This window comes from Camellia sinensis, chromosome 15 (genome assembly GCF_055761805.1).
Source record: "Camellia sinensis isolate YWXY chromosome 15, ASM5576180v1, whole genome shotgun sequence".
In the NCBI taxonomy this organism is placed as follows: Eukaryota; Viridiplantae; Streptophyta; class Magnoliopsida; order Ericales; family Theaceae; genus Camellia; species Camellia sinensis.
The window spans coordinates 110,878,824-110,895,358 of NC_138975.1; the positions used below are offsets into that span (position 1 = coordinate 110,878,824).

General features: G+C 35.9%; 1 protein-coding gene across 1 annotated transcript; it reads right to left on the reverse strand.

The window, feature by feature from the left end:
* Positions 1-2,168: 2,168 nt before the first annotated feature.
* Positions 2,169-5,807, reverse strand: LOC114306552 (large ribosomal subunit protein eL34). Its single transcript, XM_028251830.2, has 4 exons — positions 5,517-5,807; positions 5,185-5,264; positions 2,632-2,741; positions 2,169-2,460 (listed from the first exon to the last, which is right to left on the reverse strand). The coding sequence occupies exons 1-4, from the start codon at positions 5,593-5,595 to the stop codon at positions 2,367-2,369; spliced, it is 363 nt and encodes a 120-aa protein (XP_028107631.2). The 5' UTR covers positions 5,596-5,807; the 3' UTR covers positions 2,169-2,366.
* Between the last annotated feature and the right edge of the window lie 10,728 nt (positions 5,808-16,535).

Sequence of the window (16,535 nt, forward strand, 5' to 3'; positions counted from 1 at the left end):
CAAAACGAACCTGGAGAAGCTATTACTGGACAGTGCGCTGGAGCCGCTTGTATTTGTACTTATTGGTGCAATTCAGCAATGATATAGAGCTCTAAATCTAGAGCTCCAAATCATTTTTCCAATTAATTTGTCCCATCTCTCTCAATATGTTTTATTTTCAAGAACACATGTATCTTATTTAACCTCATCATTAGAGGGTGAATAAATTGATAATAAAGGATTTATATAAAATTTGCAATGAAATATTAGCTGCTAAAAGACTCCGTGTACTGATTGGTCGCGGAGCCTCTTCTGTTTGTTCTTACTGGTGCTCTTAATTTAACCCAATTTTTTTTTTAAACATTTTATTTTCAAGAGCAATCGTGTCTTATATAACCTCATTATTCAAAGGATGAATAAATAGATAATACAGGATTTATATGCCTAATGCATTCTTAAATATTAACTTGGATAAATTATATTGATAGTTCTTATATTTTGTTTCTTGCGTCAGTTTGATTCCTACACTTTTAATTAGTTCAGTTTTTACTATTAATTAGATTTTATGTTAATTTAGTCTAATTGACAACACTTTCAGAGTTTTTGACAGAAAATTATTACTAAGTTAAGTTGAGTATTGATCAAGTTTACAATAATATAATTTGTGGTCAATGTGCTTATCCCCTGTCGTGTTTTGATTCAACACTTTTTTAAAGATGGCTTACCACTCCTACTATCATGTTGAATGAGATGCCAAAAATTTATTAATCCAAGTCATATATATCAGCTAGTATTGGGAATAGAGACACTTTTCGAGACAATTTTCACAAAAAAAGTAATGTTGTCATCGATGAATTTAGTGTCGCGAACATTGCATCTGTGTTGTTTTAAAAGAAGTTGGTTGAAACTCTATTTAAAGGTTTCACAACCATGAAAAGATGATCCAAGCAATGCTAGTGAGAGGAAGAGAAATAGAGAAATGGGGGAGGAAATACATGGGACATGGGCTAGCCCTTATTCTAAGAGGGTAGAACTAGCTCTTAAAATCAAAGGGATACCCTATGAGTATGTGGAAGAAGATTTGAACAAGAAGAGCCATTACTCCTCAAGTACAATCCAGTTCACAAGGTCCCGTGCTTGTTCACAATGGGAAACCAATAGTTTGAGTGTTAGTCATCCTTGAGTACATTGATGAAACGTGGAAGAATGAGCCTTAACTTCTACGGGATGATCCTTACAAAAAAGCCAGGGTTTGCTTTTGGGCCAGTTTTACTCAACAGTTGAGGATTCTAGTTCATTTTGCATTATTTCCTCCTCTTTATGCATATAGCATATTCAAAATTTGTATACAAAATAAGTAATTACATTAGAACGTATCATTTTAAAAAACAAATTTTCAGTAAATTGATAGCGAACTACAAAAATTATACTGTCGAATCATTCTAGTAGAGAATTCTGTACGAATAGTATTTTTCCACATACCAACATTTTGTTGGTGCGGTTGCTTGACAGCATGGGAAAAGTGATCACTACTCAAAGGGGAAGCACTAGAGTCACTAGAAGTGTATGCATAACTGCAAGTGCTGAAAGAGGGAATGAAGAAATTTGTTCCTGATGGCAATCCATAAGTCGAGAATGGAAGTATAGGGTTGCTTTGGGGGGGGGGGGGGGGGGGGGGGGGGGAATAAACACCTCGTCATGAAAAGCTGGTTTCACTCCTTCAGTTCTTCAGGCAAAATAGCATCAAACTTGCACCAAATTGACTCAATAGCTAGTTGGGTTAAGCAAAAACAAAGCAATCTAACTAGTTGGGTTTTTGTTAACCCAGGGTTGTGTACCCTTTTTATCTCAATGCATTCTTGTTGTAACAAGGCCACAGATATTAACTTACTCATCAAGCATATGCCACAGGAATTTTCATACAGAATCAGTCAAATATCATTAGTTAATAGAAGTGCAAACCATCTTGTGTAACAAGTACACCGCGACAGTACTTTCACCCCCCAACTACATGAAAGTGAGAAAGAAGAATACACGGCCGTAGTGTGCCATCACATTGATTTATATTATACAAAGACAGATATCATCTCAATCTAAAAATCATTCTTAGCCAAAAAAGAGCATTGGAATAGTAATCTAATTCTAATACTCTTATGCATGTCACATTTGGGGTAGTGACATGCGTTATATAAGTCATCCAAAATAGGGTTGTAATATATAAGTAAAAACCCAACTCCCATGAGCCAATGTGAGAAATCAAAATCCAAGAAAAATGCTCATTCAAATCCAAAAACAATCACCTCAAAATAATGTAATGCACAACTTATAATCATCTGTTAAAAGTCAAAATTTCTTTCACACATTAAAGCTCAAGTTTTTCAACCGTCTCAACTCTTGGCTGCCTGCTTTTCTTTTGCCTTCTGAATCTTCAAAACCTTCTTCACAATTTTCTGCTCTTCCACCAAGAAGGCTCGGATGATCCTACAAAAAAAAAAATGTAAAAAACATCAGGTATAGATGGTGATAAAATACTAAAAAATGAAACAAAAGCATGGCCCAAGATAAAAACGTGCATCACCACAAAAAAAATAGGAATTGTTTATTTATTTTGGAATTAAATGCTAGAGTATTGAAGATTCCAGAAGAACAAACCTCTCTCTGACAGCACCTCCAGATAATACACCACCATAGGCACGGTTCACAGTCCGCCTGTTCCTAGATAGTCTGGATCTCTTGTACTCAGCAGGTCTCAAGTGAGGAATCTGTTGGGAAAAAATAAAAAAGGCAAACACAGAATTACTACCAATTCGCAGATGCAGTCAACTTACAAAACTTTACACACAAGAACCAAAAAAACAACTAAAAAAAACCAAATGGCATGTTCACAACTTCATTACTTGCATATCCAAATTCATTGCGTTGAGTAAAAGAGCACAAGAAGAATATGGAAAAAACAAGCATCAAGAACCACCAGAGAAGAAAAAAAATTGCAGTACAGTTCCCATGTAAACAATCAACACTCTGGCAGATTTGACATCTCTTTTGTACCAGATTTTCTCAACATGACAAGCTAAAACCAAAATCATGCATTTAGGGATTAATGATTTTACAAAACATAAGGAAAAATTAATTATCATTAAAACCTGATTAATATTTAGAAAAAGAAAAAGAGGAAAGATAAGAAGTACCAAAAAGATATCATATGCACCCAATATTAATATAGTTTTCTTCAAATTTAAAATTGACCTAAATATGGAACTCCCATAATGCATAAACATCCACAAGATTCCTACAGCGAAAATATGAGAGATGACAGAAAAGATCTGTCAATTAGAATAACACATAGCATGGGAATCAATGGTCAATTGCCATTGACGTGCAAATTTTTTTTAAAAAAAAAAAAGAAAAAGATAGACGATAACTAAAAACACATACAACCTTAATCAAACACTTTCAAGTTTCACCACAACACTCATGTAAGTATACATTTCTTATCTATAAAAGTAGTCTAGACCCAACATATGTAAGAAACAAGTGAAGTTTCTATCGTATGCAAATCAATCTTTTCAAAAAAATTCAAATTCTACATCACACTTATTCAAAGCATGACATCAACAAAACAACAGGAACATTTCAAGAAATTTTGCACTGTTTCCTTATCATAGGAACCCAGCACAGTCAGCCTCTACACGGCCAACACAAAAGCCATGAATTTCCAAGTTTCCTTTAACATTTTTGTGCCGAATCTAAGTAACGAAATCCTTCACATACTGACCTTTTCTGGAACGTAAAAAGATCACAAAGACATTAAATGAAACAAATAAAAAGACAAGAGAAAAACCAGTGCAAAGAATAAAAATTCACTTGGTTAGAGGTGTTTAGATTCACTTGGTTGTCCCAAAATGCAAACTGAGCTATTTTAGAATCAGTACATTTCCAAAGTAGACAATTAGAGGTGTTTGGCTGTTAAAAAATGAATCAAACAAAAAACCTATATGAGAAGGTAAAGTTTGGTCATTTCTTTCGAAATACAGAATTACCTAACCTAAATTTAGAATATTCAAAACCTATTATATTCATTTACACTCACATATTTCAAATTTATTAATACAAAATAGAGCAATTAATGAAGCAGGCCACTTCACAAAACCAAACAGACCCTGAGCTTTTATAATGATTTGCATTTAAGAACCAGAAGAGAAAAGGCAGTGTCACCTAAGCAAAAACTTTTAATCTCGGTTACATGGCCAACCTAGCACAAGCACTGTTGGACAAGCATTACGCAGAAATGAGGAGAAACAAAAGCAACATCCACTATAAGTTGTCTAAACAACTTTCATGTATATGCAACTCCACTACATGGCTATATCTCAAATAGAATTGATGCACACCATAAATAAACAAATAAACTATAAAATCAGCATTCCACACTGCAGCATTGATTTTAAAAAAAAAAAAAAAGAGGATGATCAATTTCGCGATTAATCTATGTCTTCTAACCAATTATTTGCAGACTAAACAGACTAACTGCCTAGAGATTGCATACGCCTAACTTTTGCACCCATTTCTTTGGAACTTAATATGGGACATCGCTTCTACATGGGGAAATAAAACACAAACCTATATGCTTGAATTGATGGTTATTCTAAGCTATCAATCAACTCAGACAGCATGCCAAAAGGATCCATGTTTGAGCTTGACTAAAAGTGCAAATGAATTCCATACATGGTCAAATATAGATAAACTAAAAAGCACACACTATATGTGATCTTTGAGGGTTATTCATGAGATATCAACAAGGTGTCTACTTGGATCCTCAAAAGTGAGAACTTTTTCCTTTTTGTTCTAACTGGTAGTTTGGGCAGCTTACACGCATCTCAACTAATCCCTCAACTAATCCCAGGATGCTGAAGTTAACTACCAGGTTGGCTCCTTAAGTGACTCGAACTCAACTAATCCCAGGATGCTGAAGTTAACTACCGGGTTGGCTCCTTAAGTGACTCGAACTCGACTAATCCCAGGATGCTGAAGTTAACTACCGGGTAGGCTCCATAAGTGACTCGAACTCAAGACCTTGCATCGTATCCTCAAATTTTTACCACGTAGCCAACCCTTGGGGTTATAAAGTGAGAACTTATCAAAAGAATGTGATAACAAGGCTAATTTATGATGAAAAAGATATTGAACAAAAATAAAATGTCATACCCCTTGGATTCTCTTGCCAGTAACAGGGCATTTAGGCCCACTTGCTCTCTTCTTAGTACTCTGGTACACCAACTTTCCACCTACATTTCAGTAGGTGCCAACAAATGATCAACACAAACCCATTACAAAACACATCAAAATACACATACCCACATCAATAGATATCAATGTATATGTGTTTGTGTAAATCTATTGCAAGAAAAGACAAACAAAGAGCTAAAGATACAACATTTAGCACCAAAAACACACAGATCTAACAAAATAAAGCTAAAGCTAGGATCTTTCAACATGAATGTATATATGTATATGTATATGTATATAGATATATATACCAGGAGTTTTGACGATTCTGTGCTGGTTCGATTTGGTGGCATAGCTATGGCGTTTGCGGTACGTGAGACGCTGCACCATCTTCGGAGAGATTTTAAGATCTCTCTCCCCTCCCTCCCTCCCTCTGCGTCTCTCTCTCTCTCTCTTCGGCTGAAACGAAGAGTCTTGTAGTGAGAGAATTACAACCCTAGAAGAGTCTCCGATGCCCTAGATCTAACGGCTCTACTGGGTTCTCTTCAACGGTTGAGATTGGACTCGTTTATTTGGGCGTTTACAATACAACAAGAACAAGTGCTGGATCCAAGTTTGGGCTTTCGACCATTTTCTAGGGGGGATACTATTTGCCCCCAAAAAAATCATTAACATCTTTTTTAATTATCTAAAATTTTATATTACTCCCAAATAATAAATAATAATCAAATTAAAAAAAATATTTGCAAAACCTTTCAAATTAATATACAAGAGGCACCGGCGAAGGACTCTATAATCAGAGTCACCATTGACAAATTCCATCTCATTGTCTCTTTTTTTTTTGTATCTCTCTCTTCTCTTGCTATGTTGTTATAACAATTTGTTGATTACTAGTGTTTGACAAATTTATTGCTGGTTTGCTATTCTAATTTGTTGATTACTAAGTAGCGTTTGGTAACAGTTACTTTTTTTTGTTTATATTTACAAAAAATTTGTAAATTGATTTTTGTTTATTTTTAAAAAAACATAAACTACAAACACGTTTGGTTTGAACAAAATGTTCGAAAAATTTTAAAAACATAAATTAAAAAATATGTTTGTTCAAGCCTAAAATATTTATATTTATTTTTTTATTATTTATGACAATGGGATTGTACACATTATAATTGAAAAAAATAATAATTAAAAAAATTATTTGAAAAAAAAAAATTAATTAACAAAAAAAATTTGTTAGTCAAAGTTTTAAATTTCTGTTTAAAAAAGCAATGTAAACTCATTTTTTGAGTTTACGTTTTTTTTCTCAAATTTATAAACTGAGACAACCATTAATAAATCAAAAAAATTATCAAGTAAGTTTTTATGACAGTTTTTTAATTTTTGTAAATATAAACTGAAAACGAAATGGTTACCAAACAGTATATATGTGTTTGACAAAATGCTTGAATGGAAAAACACTCTACTACCTTGCTTGGCTTACCTCTCTTATTGAATTTGTTTATATATTTTTTCACAATTTATGTGTATGTGCAAAAAAAATACGCAAGAAGAAAATAATAGAAACAATTTTTTTTTTTTTTTTTTCAGAACAAACAGAAAGGTCAACATAAAAAGAAAGTAAAAGGATAGAAAAAAAATTATTAAAAAGTGTCGTAAGATATAGCTCGTTTTTTGTACGAAGGATACTAATATGATCATTGAGTTCAAAGATTATCTCTAAGAATTTTTTTATTATGATTATGAAAATTGAAAGATTTAACATCGTAATGGAACATGTAAAAAAATACATAAATTAATAATTATATTTTAATTTTTATATGAAAGCTTACCTCCTCTTTGATGGGTTACTTCAAAAAATTATCTTAATTATCACTTTCATTTATTGTTTGATTGTTCAAACTTTATTCTAGAGTTTGGGGTTTCAAAATAATAAAAAAATAATGATATTAATGATAATAGTGAGTTTTGATAGGATTGATTGGAGTTTTAGAGTGAGAAATAAGAAAAGGAACAAGAACAAGAACAAGACAAAATAACTTTGATCTCTTGGAAAAGATGTAGAGATTTGAATAGAAATAATGAATTAGGGTGTACCATGAAAAAAAAATATTTTAAGGGTTTAATATATGTGTGCCCTTATTGATAAATTCGAATATAATAAGAATTAAAATTTATAAATTAAAATTGGACATATTGAGATGTTTTTTTGGGTTCAAATAGAATGCTATAGGCCAGACCAGCCCATTTTTTAAAGGCCTTAGAATTAATGTTTCAGTCTGATATGTCGAATTGGGCTCATTAGATTGCTATTTGGGCTTTGATTTTGTTGTTTGGGCTCCACCATACTATCAATACAAGTCATTCATTACCTACTTTGGGGTGATAATTAATTAAACTCATTTGATAACCATAATTAAATCACTTAAAAATTTAAATATATCTTAAAATGTTAGTTAAAATTTAAAAAAAATTTAAATCATATAAAGCTTACTTAATTGTAATTGAATTTATAAATATTAAATATAAACATCGCTATATACTATTATATACTTGCTACTAATACCACTTTAACTAAAAAAAAAAAAAAAAAACTAACACTCACTACAAATACCATCACCATAACCATTACCATTATGTCACCACTATCACTACCACCACTATCACCATTACTACCACTACCTTCACCACTGCTACCATCATGTCGCCGCCACCACCATTATTGTCACCACCACCGCCGCCATCACCACTATCGCCATTGCCTTCACTATCATTGTTATTGTTGTCCGAAGCACCATTATCATTTTACTACCACTACTACTATCACAACCGCTATCACCTCCACTATCACTACCACCATCCTACCATCACCACCACCACTACTACCACCATCACAATATAAAAATTAAAATATATAATTTGAAAATAAAAAATTGAAAATTTGATATTATACATGTCAAATAATTTATTTTTAATTCAGCACTTAAATTTTTATCAAACAGTTTTTTAGCTTAAAAAATCAAGTATTTAGTTTTTAATATTTAATTTTCAGTCTTCAATTTTCAATTTTCAATTTTATCAAACAACACCTTAATATTTAATTTAATTGAAATTGTATATATGTTAATATTTATTTTATACTATATTTAACTTGATTTATTTTATTTTTTTGTTTAAATTTAAAAGTTTATTTAATATGCCACATACTTGTTTGTATATATGTTAATATTTTTTTATACCATGTTCAAAATTGTATTTTTTATTTTTTTTCCCCAAGAAACACACCATTCAAAAAGAAACCATCAAACTTTGTACAGTCAAAATTTTTCTCGGGAAGTGAAGAAAATTTACAGGTTTGAACACGGTCAGTGTCAACAGTCCTCTCTTCATGTGATTGTAAAACCCCTGATCCCAACCCAAACTCTATTCGATACCTTTTGTGATCATCGCCTCCACTACAATTTTCACTTGTCGCCCTCATTAATTTTACCCTCTCTTATAAAATGCTTACTTATCAAAACCCCTCACAATTAAGCCTTCAATTTCTCTGAATTATGCAAAGATAGCCCCAAAATTGCCAACTTTAATGAAGGTGTGAGTAATATCCACTGGTACTACTTGTTTTGTTATGTTTGCATTTGTTTTTAGCATTCAAGTTATAAAATGCTAAGCAATTTGAGTTCTTATATGGCAAAATTTGAAATAAGATTGTCTATTTGCTATCTTCATATAAATTCTAAGTAATAAATTTTACTGTAATTTAGTTTGAGTGGCATTTGGAAACCAAAAAAATGTGAAATAATTCAAAGTACATTCTTAGCAATTGGGTGTCAAAAATTAATGCTCAAAGAATGAAAGTTGCTTCATTTTTGTTTTGTACTTGTTTAGCTAGTACTCTTGATATAATTTAAAGGTGGAGATCTCCCAAATTTAAATTTGAATTTAATTGTTATGTTTAGACTCATGGAGTTTATTACAGTTCCGTTTCGATAATTCAAATCAGTCATTTTGTAAGACTCTCCATTACCTATAAAAAAAAAAAAGAAGTAAATTACGAATACACTCCCTGAGATTTGTTTAAAATAGAATGGCCTCCTGTGGTTTAGAAAACTACCAATATCTCCCTGTCAGAATTTTTTATTTAATAGAATTAAATAAAAAAGTGAAATTTATAATTGTTCACCTATACAATAATAAAATTATCTGAATTATTAATTAAAATAAAATTTTAACATTATTAAAAATTGTTAATTAACTTGATGATTTATTAATAAAATGATCTATTTGTTATGAAATTAGAAACCTTTAGGGGTATAATGTAATTTCTAGAACTACAGAGGGTAATTTGTTATTTAAGTAAGCCTCAAGGGTATGTTTGTAATTTACCCAAAAAAATTAGATTGATTCGATAATTCTACCTTTTGTCAATTTATTGTCTTTGTCTCCAAAAAAATGGATGATTTATTTTAAAAAAATATACATTTTTTCAAAAACAAATGCGATCAAATCACTCTAAGTTTTTTCATGAATGATATACACGGAGGGTTCTACAAAATGAACCGTTCGGACCATCGAAACATGACCCATGGCGGGCTCAACAAGCTTGAACAGGACAGTCAAATTCAAAATTAAATTTGAATTTGAGAGAAATGCAACCTTTTAAAGAAGTCCAACCCACTTATTTATTATATTATGAAACGCCCCGAAATAATTACCATAATCCATACACAATATAAATAAACAACAATAATAATAATGTAATTATCTTCCATTAAATCTAATTGACATTACAAAAAGGGAAACATATGTGGTATACATTCATAATGCATAGCCATGAATCTATAGCATATGTTATAAATAAAAGGAAAGAATGGAAGTTAAACAGATAAGGAACGCCCTAAAGGCTTATAACTTTTCAAGATAGTTCTTAGTTACAACAAAAGTGGACTTTAGGTCCAATACATTTAAAGCTCTTGGCTATACAAAAATGAATACAACAAAAAGAAGCTCTTGCTCCAAGTCCTCCCAAGCTACTGCCTTGGCGGAGGCATATCATCGACACCTGAAATATTTTTCCCACATAGGGTGAGCCAAAATCCAGTAGAAATAATCCAACACAGTGTATAAATCTTAACAAAGTTACAAGGTGAATGCATATGCCATGTTCTTGCCAAAACACATTTAAATCCCTTTTCAAAACTATGCAATGTCAAGTTAATATCTTGATCCACAATTCATTTCCATTTCAATAGAAAATAAGGTGGTGATTTATACTTTGTGAATTTCAAAACAATTCAACCTTTCCCAGAAATTTCGTCCAGAGGAAACCGTAAACCGGGACTCATGTAAACGTAAGCCGTACAAGCACTACTATTGCCATTTCACGAAAATTTTGTCCGTGGGATCGGTACCCATGTATACGTGCGATTTTCGAGACTTTCACCCAAGATACTCAAGCCAACTTAGTTCAACAATACAATTCATGTTTCTCAAATTCACCATTTTTCTCAAAACGATAAACATTTTCAATGTGTAAGTATGAAATAATGTTCAATGCAAATGAATGAGATAATTGTTTCAATTTTCCCAATTCATACGCAATATCCTCCACCGATAGCTCAAAACAGATATTTCTAAATAGATAGATTATTTTCCAAATAGATAAACTTTCTAAATTTCAAGTTATGGATGAAAATACATATCCAACCCCACCATCCTCGTCAACACCAATCCAATTTCATTATTTCAACATCAATTTCATTATTTTTACAAAACCAATATTCGAGGTAATTAGGGCAAAATTCATACTCTTTTCAAATTTAACTCCAAGTATCAAGATCAACTTTTTCCAACCAAAGCAACATTATTTCCAATACCAAAATCATTTCCAAGGATCTATTTGAAAAACCCTTTTTTTGCTTTTCACCCAAAGCCCTAGATTGTTCCAAATCTTCCAAAAATTTCACCAAAGCTTAGAAATATAAATAACTAAGTTAAAACTCACAAAAAGTGTAGAAAGTATCCCTACTTCAAGCTAGAGCACGAGAGATGGAGTGAAGGAAACCCAAAGACACCAAAAACCAACTTTGCTCTGATTAGAATGAAGCCCTCGTCAAGCTTTATCTTTTTAACAAAGACACATGGGTGAGAAGATCGATGGATCTAGTTGTATTTGAGGGAAATAGGTGAGTTTTAGAGAGAGTGTTAGAGAAAATAGGGTTTTGAAATGTTTAGAGAGAGAGAGATATGGAAAAGTGACTTAAAATGGGTTGTTTACGAACTGAAATACGCACAGCTCACTTGAGCGCAAGAGTTGTCGCTCGAGCGACTAGACACAATAAGTTGTTAAGCTCAAGCACAGATGTAGACACCCCATTTTTGACCGACCTTGAGACTCAGACGTCACCGATTGAGCGCTTGGTAATGTTGCATAATGTGCTCGTTTAGAAGTTTCAGAGTTGCGGCCGTGAGCCCTACCTCCGGACTTCCGAACCTTCTTTTGTACTTTGCCTCGGTTTGCGAACCAGGCTCGGTTTTCTCTGTTTCTTTTCCTGAGGGGAGGGAGAAGTTCCGTAGACCATCTCTCAATGTCCGTAGGCTACATTTGGTGGCCGTAGGCCATTTTGCCCATTTCGGAGTCCGGTTCCCGGTTTTCGGAGCCGTCAGGTCGTGTGCCTCGGTTCGGGACTGCTTAACCATCTCCTATTGCTCTGATTTTTGGCATACTTTTTATTTTATCCCTTTTGAGGGACACTGGGGTCTGAGAAACCCACTTCGTGGTCGAATACCACTTACGGCGCTTAACAGCCCATTTTCGGGACCCCGAACTGCGTGTTTTGGTCCCCGAGCATTCGTTTTGCAACGGTTTTCGTTCATTTTTGGCAGGTACCTCTGTTTTATCACCAGGGAGGTCACTGAAGGGTGGGAGGCCAGCAATTGTTGCAGCAACCAGTTATCTCTCCTCCGGAGCCTCCCGGCGCCCGTTTTTCCAACTTCCGGGCTAATGTTGAACACCTTAGGGTTAGTGTTGCCAACTTTCAACCACATATCTGTGATCTACACACATGGGAGGCCCCTAAAAGTTGGTGGCCGGCCATTAAGGTTACCTGACCCTTTTGACCCCTTTCTTCCGGGCTAATGTTGAACCCCTTAGGCCCACATTCTTGAACTTTCAACCACATATCTGTGATCTACACACCTGAGAGGCCCCTAAAAGTTCATGGCCGGCCAGTAATTCAACTTGACCCTTTTGACCCCCTCTTTTCGAGCCAATGTTGAACCCCTTGGACCCACTTTCTCGGACTTTTAACCACATGGTTGTGTTGTACACACATAGGAGTACCTCCCCAGTTGCTGGCCGGCCAGAAAATGTAATTGAACCTTTTGACCCCTAGCCGGCCGGCTAGGTGGTGTGGCCGGCCGGCCACCCCCAGCAAAAGTGATAGGCCGGCCGTGTTCCTCGCACTGTGCACTTTACAGCTGTGGGGCAATATCCCCCAGACAAGATATTTATCCGGGGGATATTTTGTGGGGGAATTTTGCTCTCTTTTTCCCCCACCTTTACACCCCCTTTTGAACCCTTATAACCAGCTGGTGGCCTCCTTTGTAAGGGTTAGAAAAACTCTCCTTCAAGCTTCCATAGCCAACTCCATTTCCATAGCTCTCAATTCTTTAAAAAACCCTAAGTCCCTAAGCACCATTTCTTCTACACCACCAAGCTCTACCACCACCACCTCATTTCCAGCAACAAGAGAGGTTTCTCAAAGGCCAAAGAAGCTACAAATTCATCCAAGAAGCAACAAAAGCTTGAGTCTTCAAGGGTAAGTAATACTTTTACCCTTTTGACCCTTTTTCTTGATCTATTTCTAAGTCCTCCATGCTTTTTGTTTCAAGCTCCGGCCCTAACTGAAAAGGGCCCTCTTTTGAGCTCATCTTCACTTTTCATTAAGGGCTCAACCCTGTTTGAGCCCTCCATGACACACTTGCTTCATTGACCCTCTTGTATGTCATAGTTTTGCATGCTATTTTTGACCCATGAGCAATTTATTTTCGAGTATGTTGTAAACTGATATTAGGCTTATTTTGAGCCCCTCTTCAACATTGAAGAAGGGCTCAACACCATTTGGGGCTTCCATGTTGTACCTACCTTTATACTCCCCTTTTCTTCCCCATTCTTGCATGCAATGGCAGACTTCCATGCTCTTGTTTTTGGCCATTTTACAGTTCTGAAAAAGTCCTTATTTTGGTCCATACTTCATGTTTCATTTAGGTCATTTCATGGTTTGAGACCTCCATAGGTCACTTCATGTTATATCTCTCTTTTATTCCCCATTCTTGCATGTTTAGTTAACCTACCATGCTTTTGTTTTTGACCATTTTACAGTTCTGGAAAGTGCTTATTTTGGTCCATTCTACATGTTTTATTAAGGGTCTTTTTCTGTTTGGTGATTATTTTGTATACTTCATGTTATAGCACCTTTTGAGCTTTGTTTTGAATCACATTTTTAGCATGTTTGTATACTGATTTTGAGGCTGCCATATACTGTAAATGTTCATATTTTTGGTCCCTCTTCAGTGTTGTAGAAGGAAATTTTTCAGTTTGAGTTTTGCTTATATCACTTGCTTCATTACCCCTCTTTTGGCCCCTATTCTTGCATGCTATTTTTGCCATACCTATGCTTGCTGTTTGGCCACGTTTATAACTGTGAAAGTACATCTTTTGGGACTGTATAGCTTCTGTCTTTGCATTGCATGTCCATATTGTGCATGTTTAGCATAGCTATAGGCCATTTCGGGACATTTCCTTGCATTTCATGTCATTTCGCTTCATTTCGGGACTGTTTTCCCTCATATTTTAATGCTGAAATTCCATTAGTATGCTTGCATATCATTTTTGCCACATTTCATCACATTCCGCCATCGCCTCGGTTTGCATGCCCGTGTGCACGCATTTCGAGGCACTCCATTTTTTATCCGCCGGCATCCTATGTGAGTGTGGCTGAGGCTCACTCATGTTGGTATAAGCCCATTTGTCATTTCCATGTCATTTCATCACATTCCGCCATCGCCTCGGTTTGCGTGCCCGTGTGCACGCATTTCGAGGCACTCCATTTTTTTATCCGCCGGCATCCTATGTGAGTGTGGCTGAGGCTCATTCATGTTGGTATAAGCCCATTTGTCATTTCCATATCATTACATCATATTTTGTCATCGCCTCGATTTGCGTGCCCGCATGCACGCATTTCGAGACACATATCATCGCCTCGGTTTGCGTGCCCGCGTGCACGTATTTCGAGACACATATCATCGCCTCGGTTTGCGTGCCCGCGTGCACGCATTTCGAGACACATATCATCGCCTCGATTTGCGTACCCATGGGCACGCATTTCGAGGCACTTCATTTTCATCAACCAGCTTCTTATGTGAGTGTGGCTGAGGCTCTCTCATGTTAGTATAAGTCCCTGTTACATTTTCCATGCCATTTTCGCTATACTGCATTGCACATACTATCGCCTCGGTTTGCGTGCCCGTGTGCACGCACTTCGAGGCATCTCATTTTCATTGTTTCTACCATCGCCTCGATTTGCGTGCCCGCGTGCATGCATTTCGAGGCACCTCATTTTCATAGCATTCTGTCATCTTCTCGGTTGGCGTGCCCGTGTGCACGCATTTCGAGACATCTCATCTTCATAGCATTGTGTATGTTAGGATTGCATCTTAGTTGCATTTCATGCATATCATGCATATTGCATCGTGTCCGGAATAGGAGTTAGCCCGGGCACGGGAAACGAGGTACATTTCATACTTCAAGTGACGGAATGTGTCTCAATTCCCCCAGTCGCCGACACTCCGGATTATCCATGATGGAGTTAGGTCTTAGCTGTAGTTTCATGTGCATTCATCCTATATTGAGTTGTGCATTTCGACTCCTCGGCCATCATGCCTCGGTATGCGTGATTGGTGGCACGAGGATCGAGACATGCATATATCTGTGCAAATACATTGCTATGCCCCTTTCCTGCTCTCTGTTGCAGCAAAACGAAGAATTAGCAACCCTTTGGGGCTTGGCACGCATTTCAAGAACAGGTGTAAACAGAGGCTAATTGGGGCATTCCGGTGGATTTCCGCGCAAGACAATCCGGACATGCATCATCCACCAGAAGCAAGGCACCCCCTGGCTTGCATGCTAGTTTTAATATTTTCTTAGTTAATTTGTTAATTAATTAAGATTTTGTAATATTTTAGACTGTACTATCCTTTTATTCGGGACTGTATTATTTATTCGGAACCTCCGAGTGAGGGCACAACTGTAATAAGTGTGCGTGTGTGTGTTGTATGTCTTCCAACCCCACGTCTTTCTCCCTTTTATTTATCCGCTTTCGATGGTTAGATTAGGGCATGTTTAAATTAGCATACAGTATGATAGCATGTTTGCATTCATTCATCTGTATCGCATGCACCGGGCTCGGCGCATCATACTAACTGCATGGTATTTTCAATTTCCAAATTGAATACATGATAGTTGTAACATTTCATATGCCATCTTAGAAAAGCCGAGCCTGCTATAATTGCATTTTGCATGTGTTGTATTAGGCATTTCTGTATACTTAGGATTCATGCATGATTTCTAATAAAGTTTCTATTTTGGCTTGGAGTACTCGGTAAGCTTTATGCTTTAGCATCCTTGCATGAGTGTGAGTGAATGCCATGATAACATGCTTACCATGAGGCTATGTGCTTATATGATATACCTGCCTGAATGCCTGTGGGTGAAGGTTGGGTTATCTGAATTGGAATAAATCATCAAATGTTTTAAAGCCTACCTACGGGTAGCAAACCATTTTAAAAAACAAGCATGAAATGTTTTGTTCCAATTCAGGCGATCCAGTCTATATTTGTATGCTGTGAGCATCACATAGTAACCTAGGCTAATAACCGGAATAAGAACTCACAATGTTTTCAAAAATTGATATCATGGTTAGTAGAGGCCGGTCTATGACCGGGCGAGCGGGGGTGCTCACGAAGTGACCTTCCCCAATCGTACCCAAGTTCCCGAGCCGAGGCAACTTTGGTGATGACGGACACGTGGCCTTTTGGCACCGAGTCAGGGTTTCCTAAATTTCCCAAAATAAAATATTTAGGTGGCGACTCTGTATCTGGCAAAGCAGTCCATGTTTGGCACTACTTTTTCAAAAATCAGTTTCTCAAAATGATTTGCCGGATTTGGACTCTTTGGTTCAGATTAGGAACCGTGACATTTTAAGAGTCCGAGCTGTAGTAACCCCAAATGAACAGAACGGGAGCTAACCCTCCCGGGGCGTTCAGGGGACGTCTAC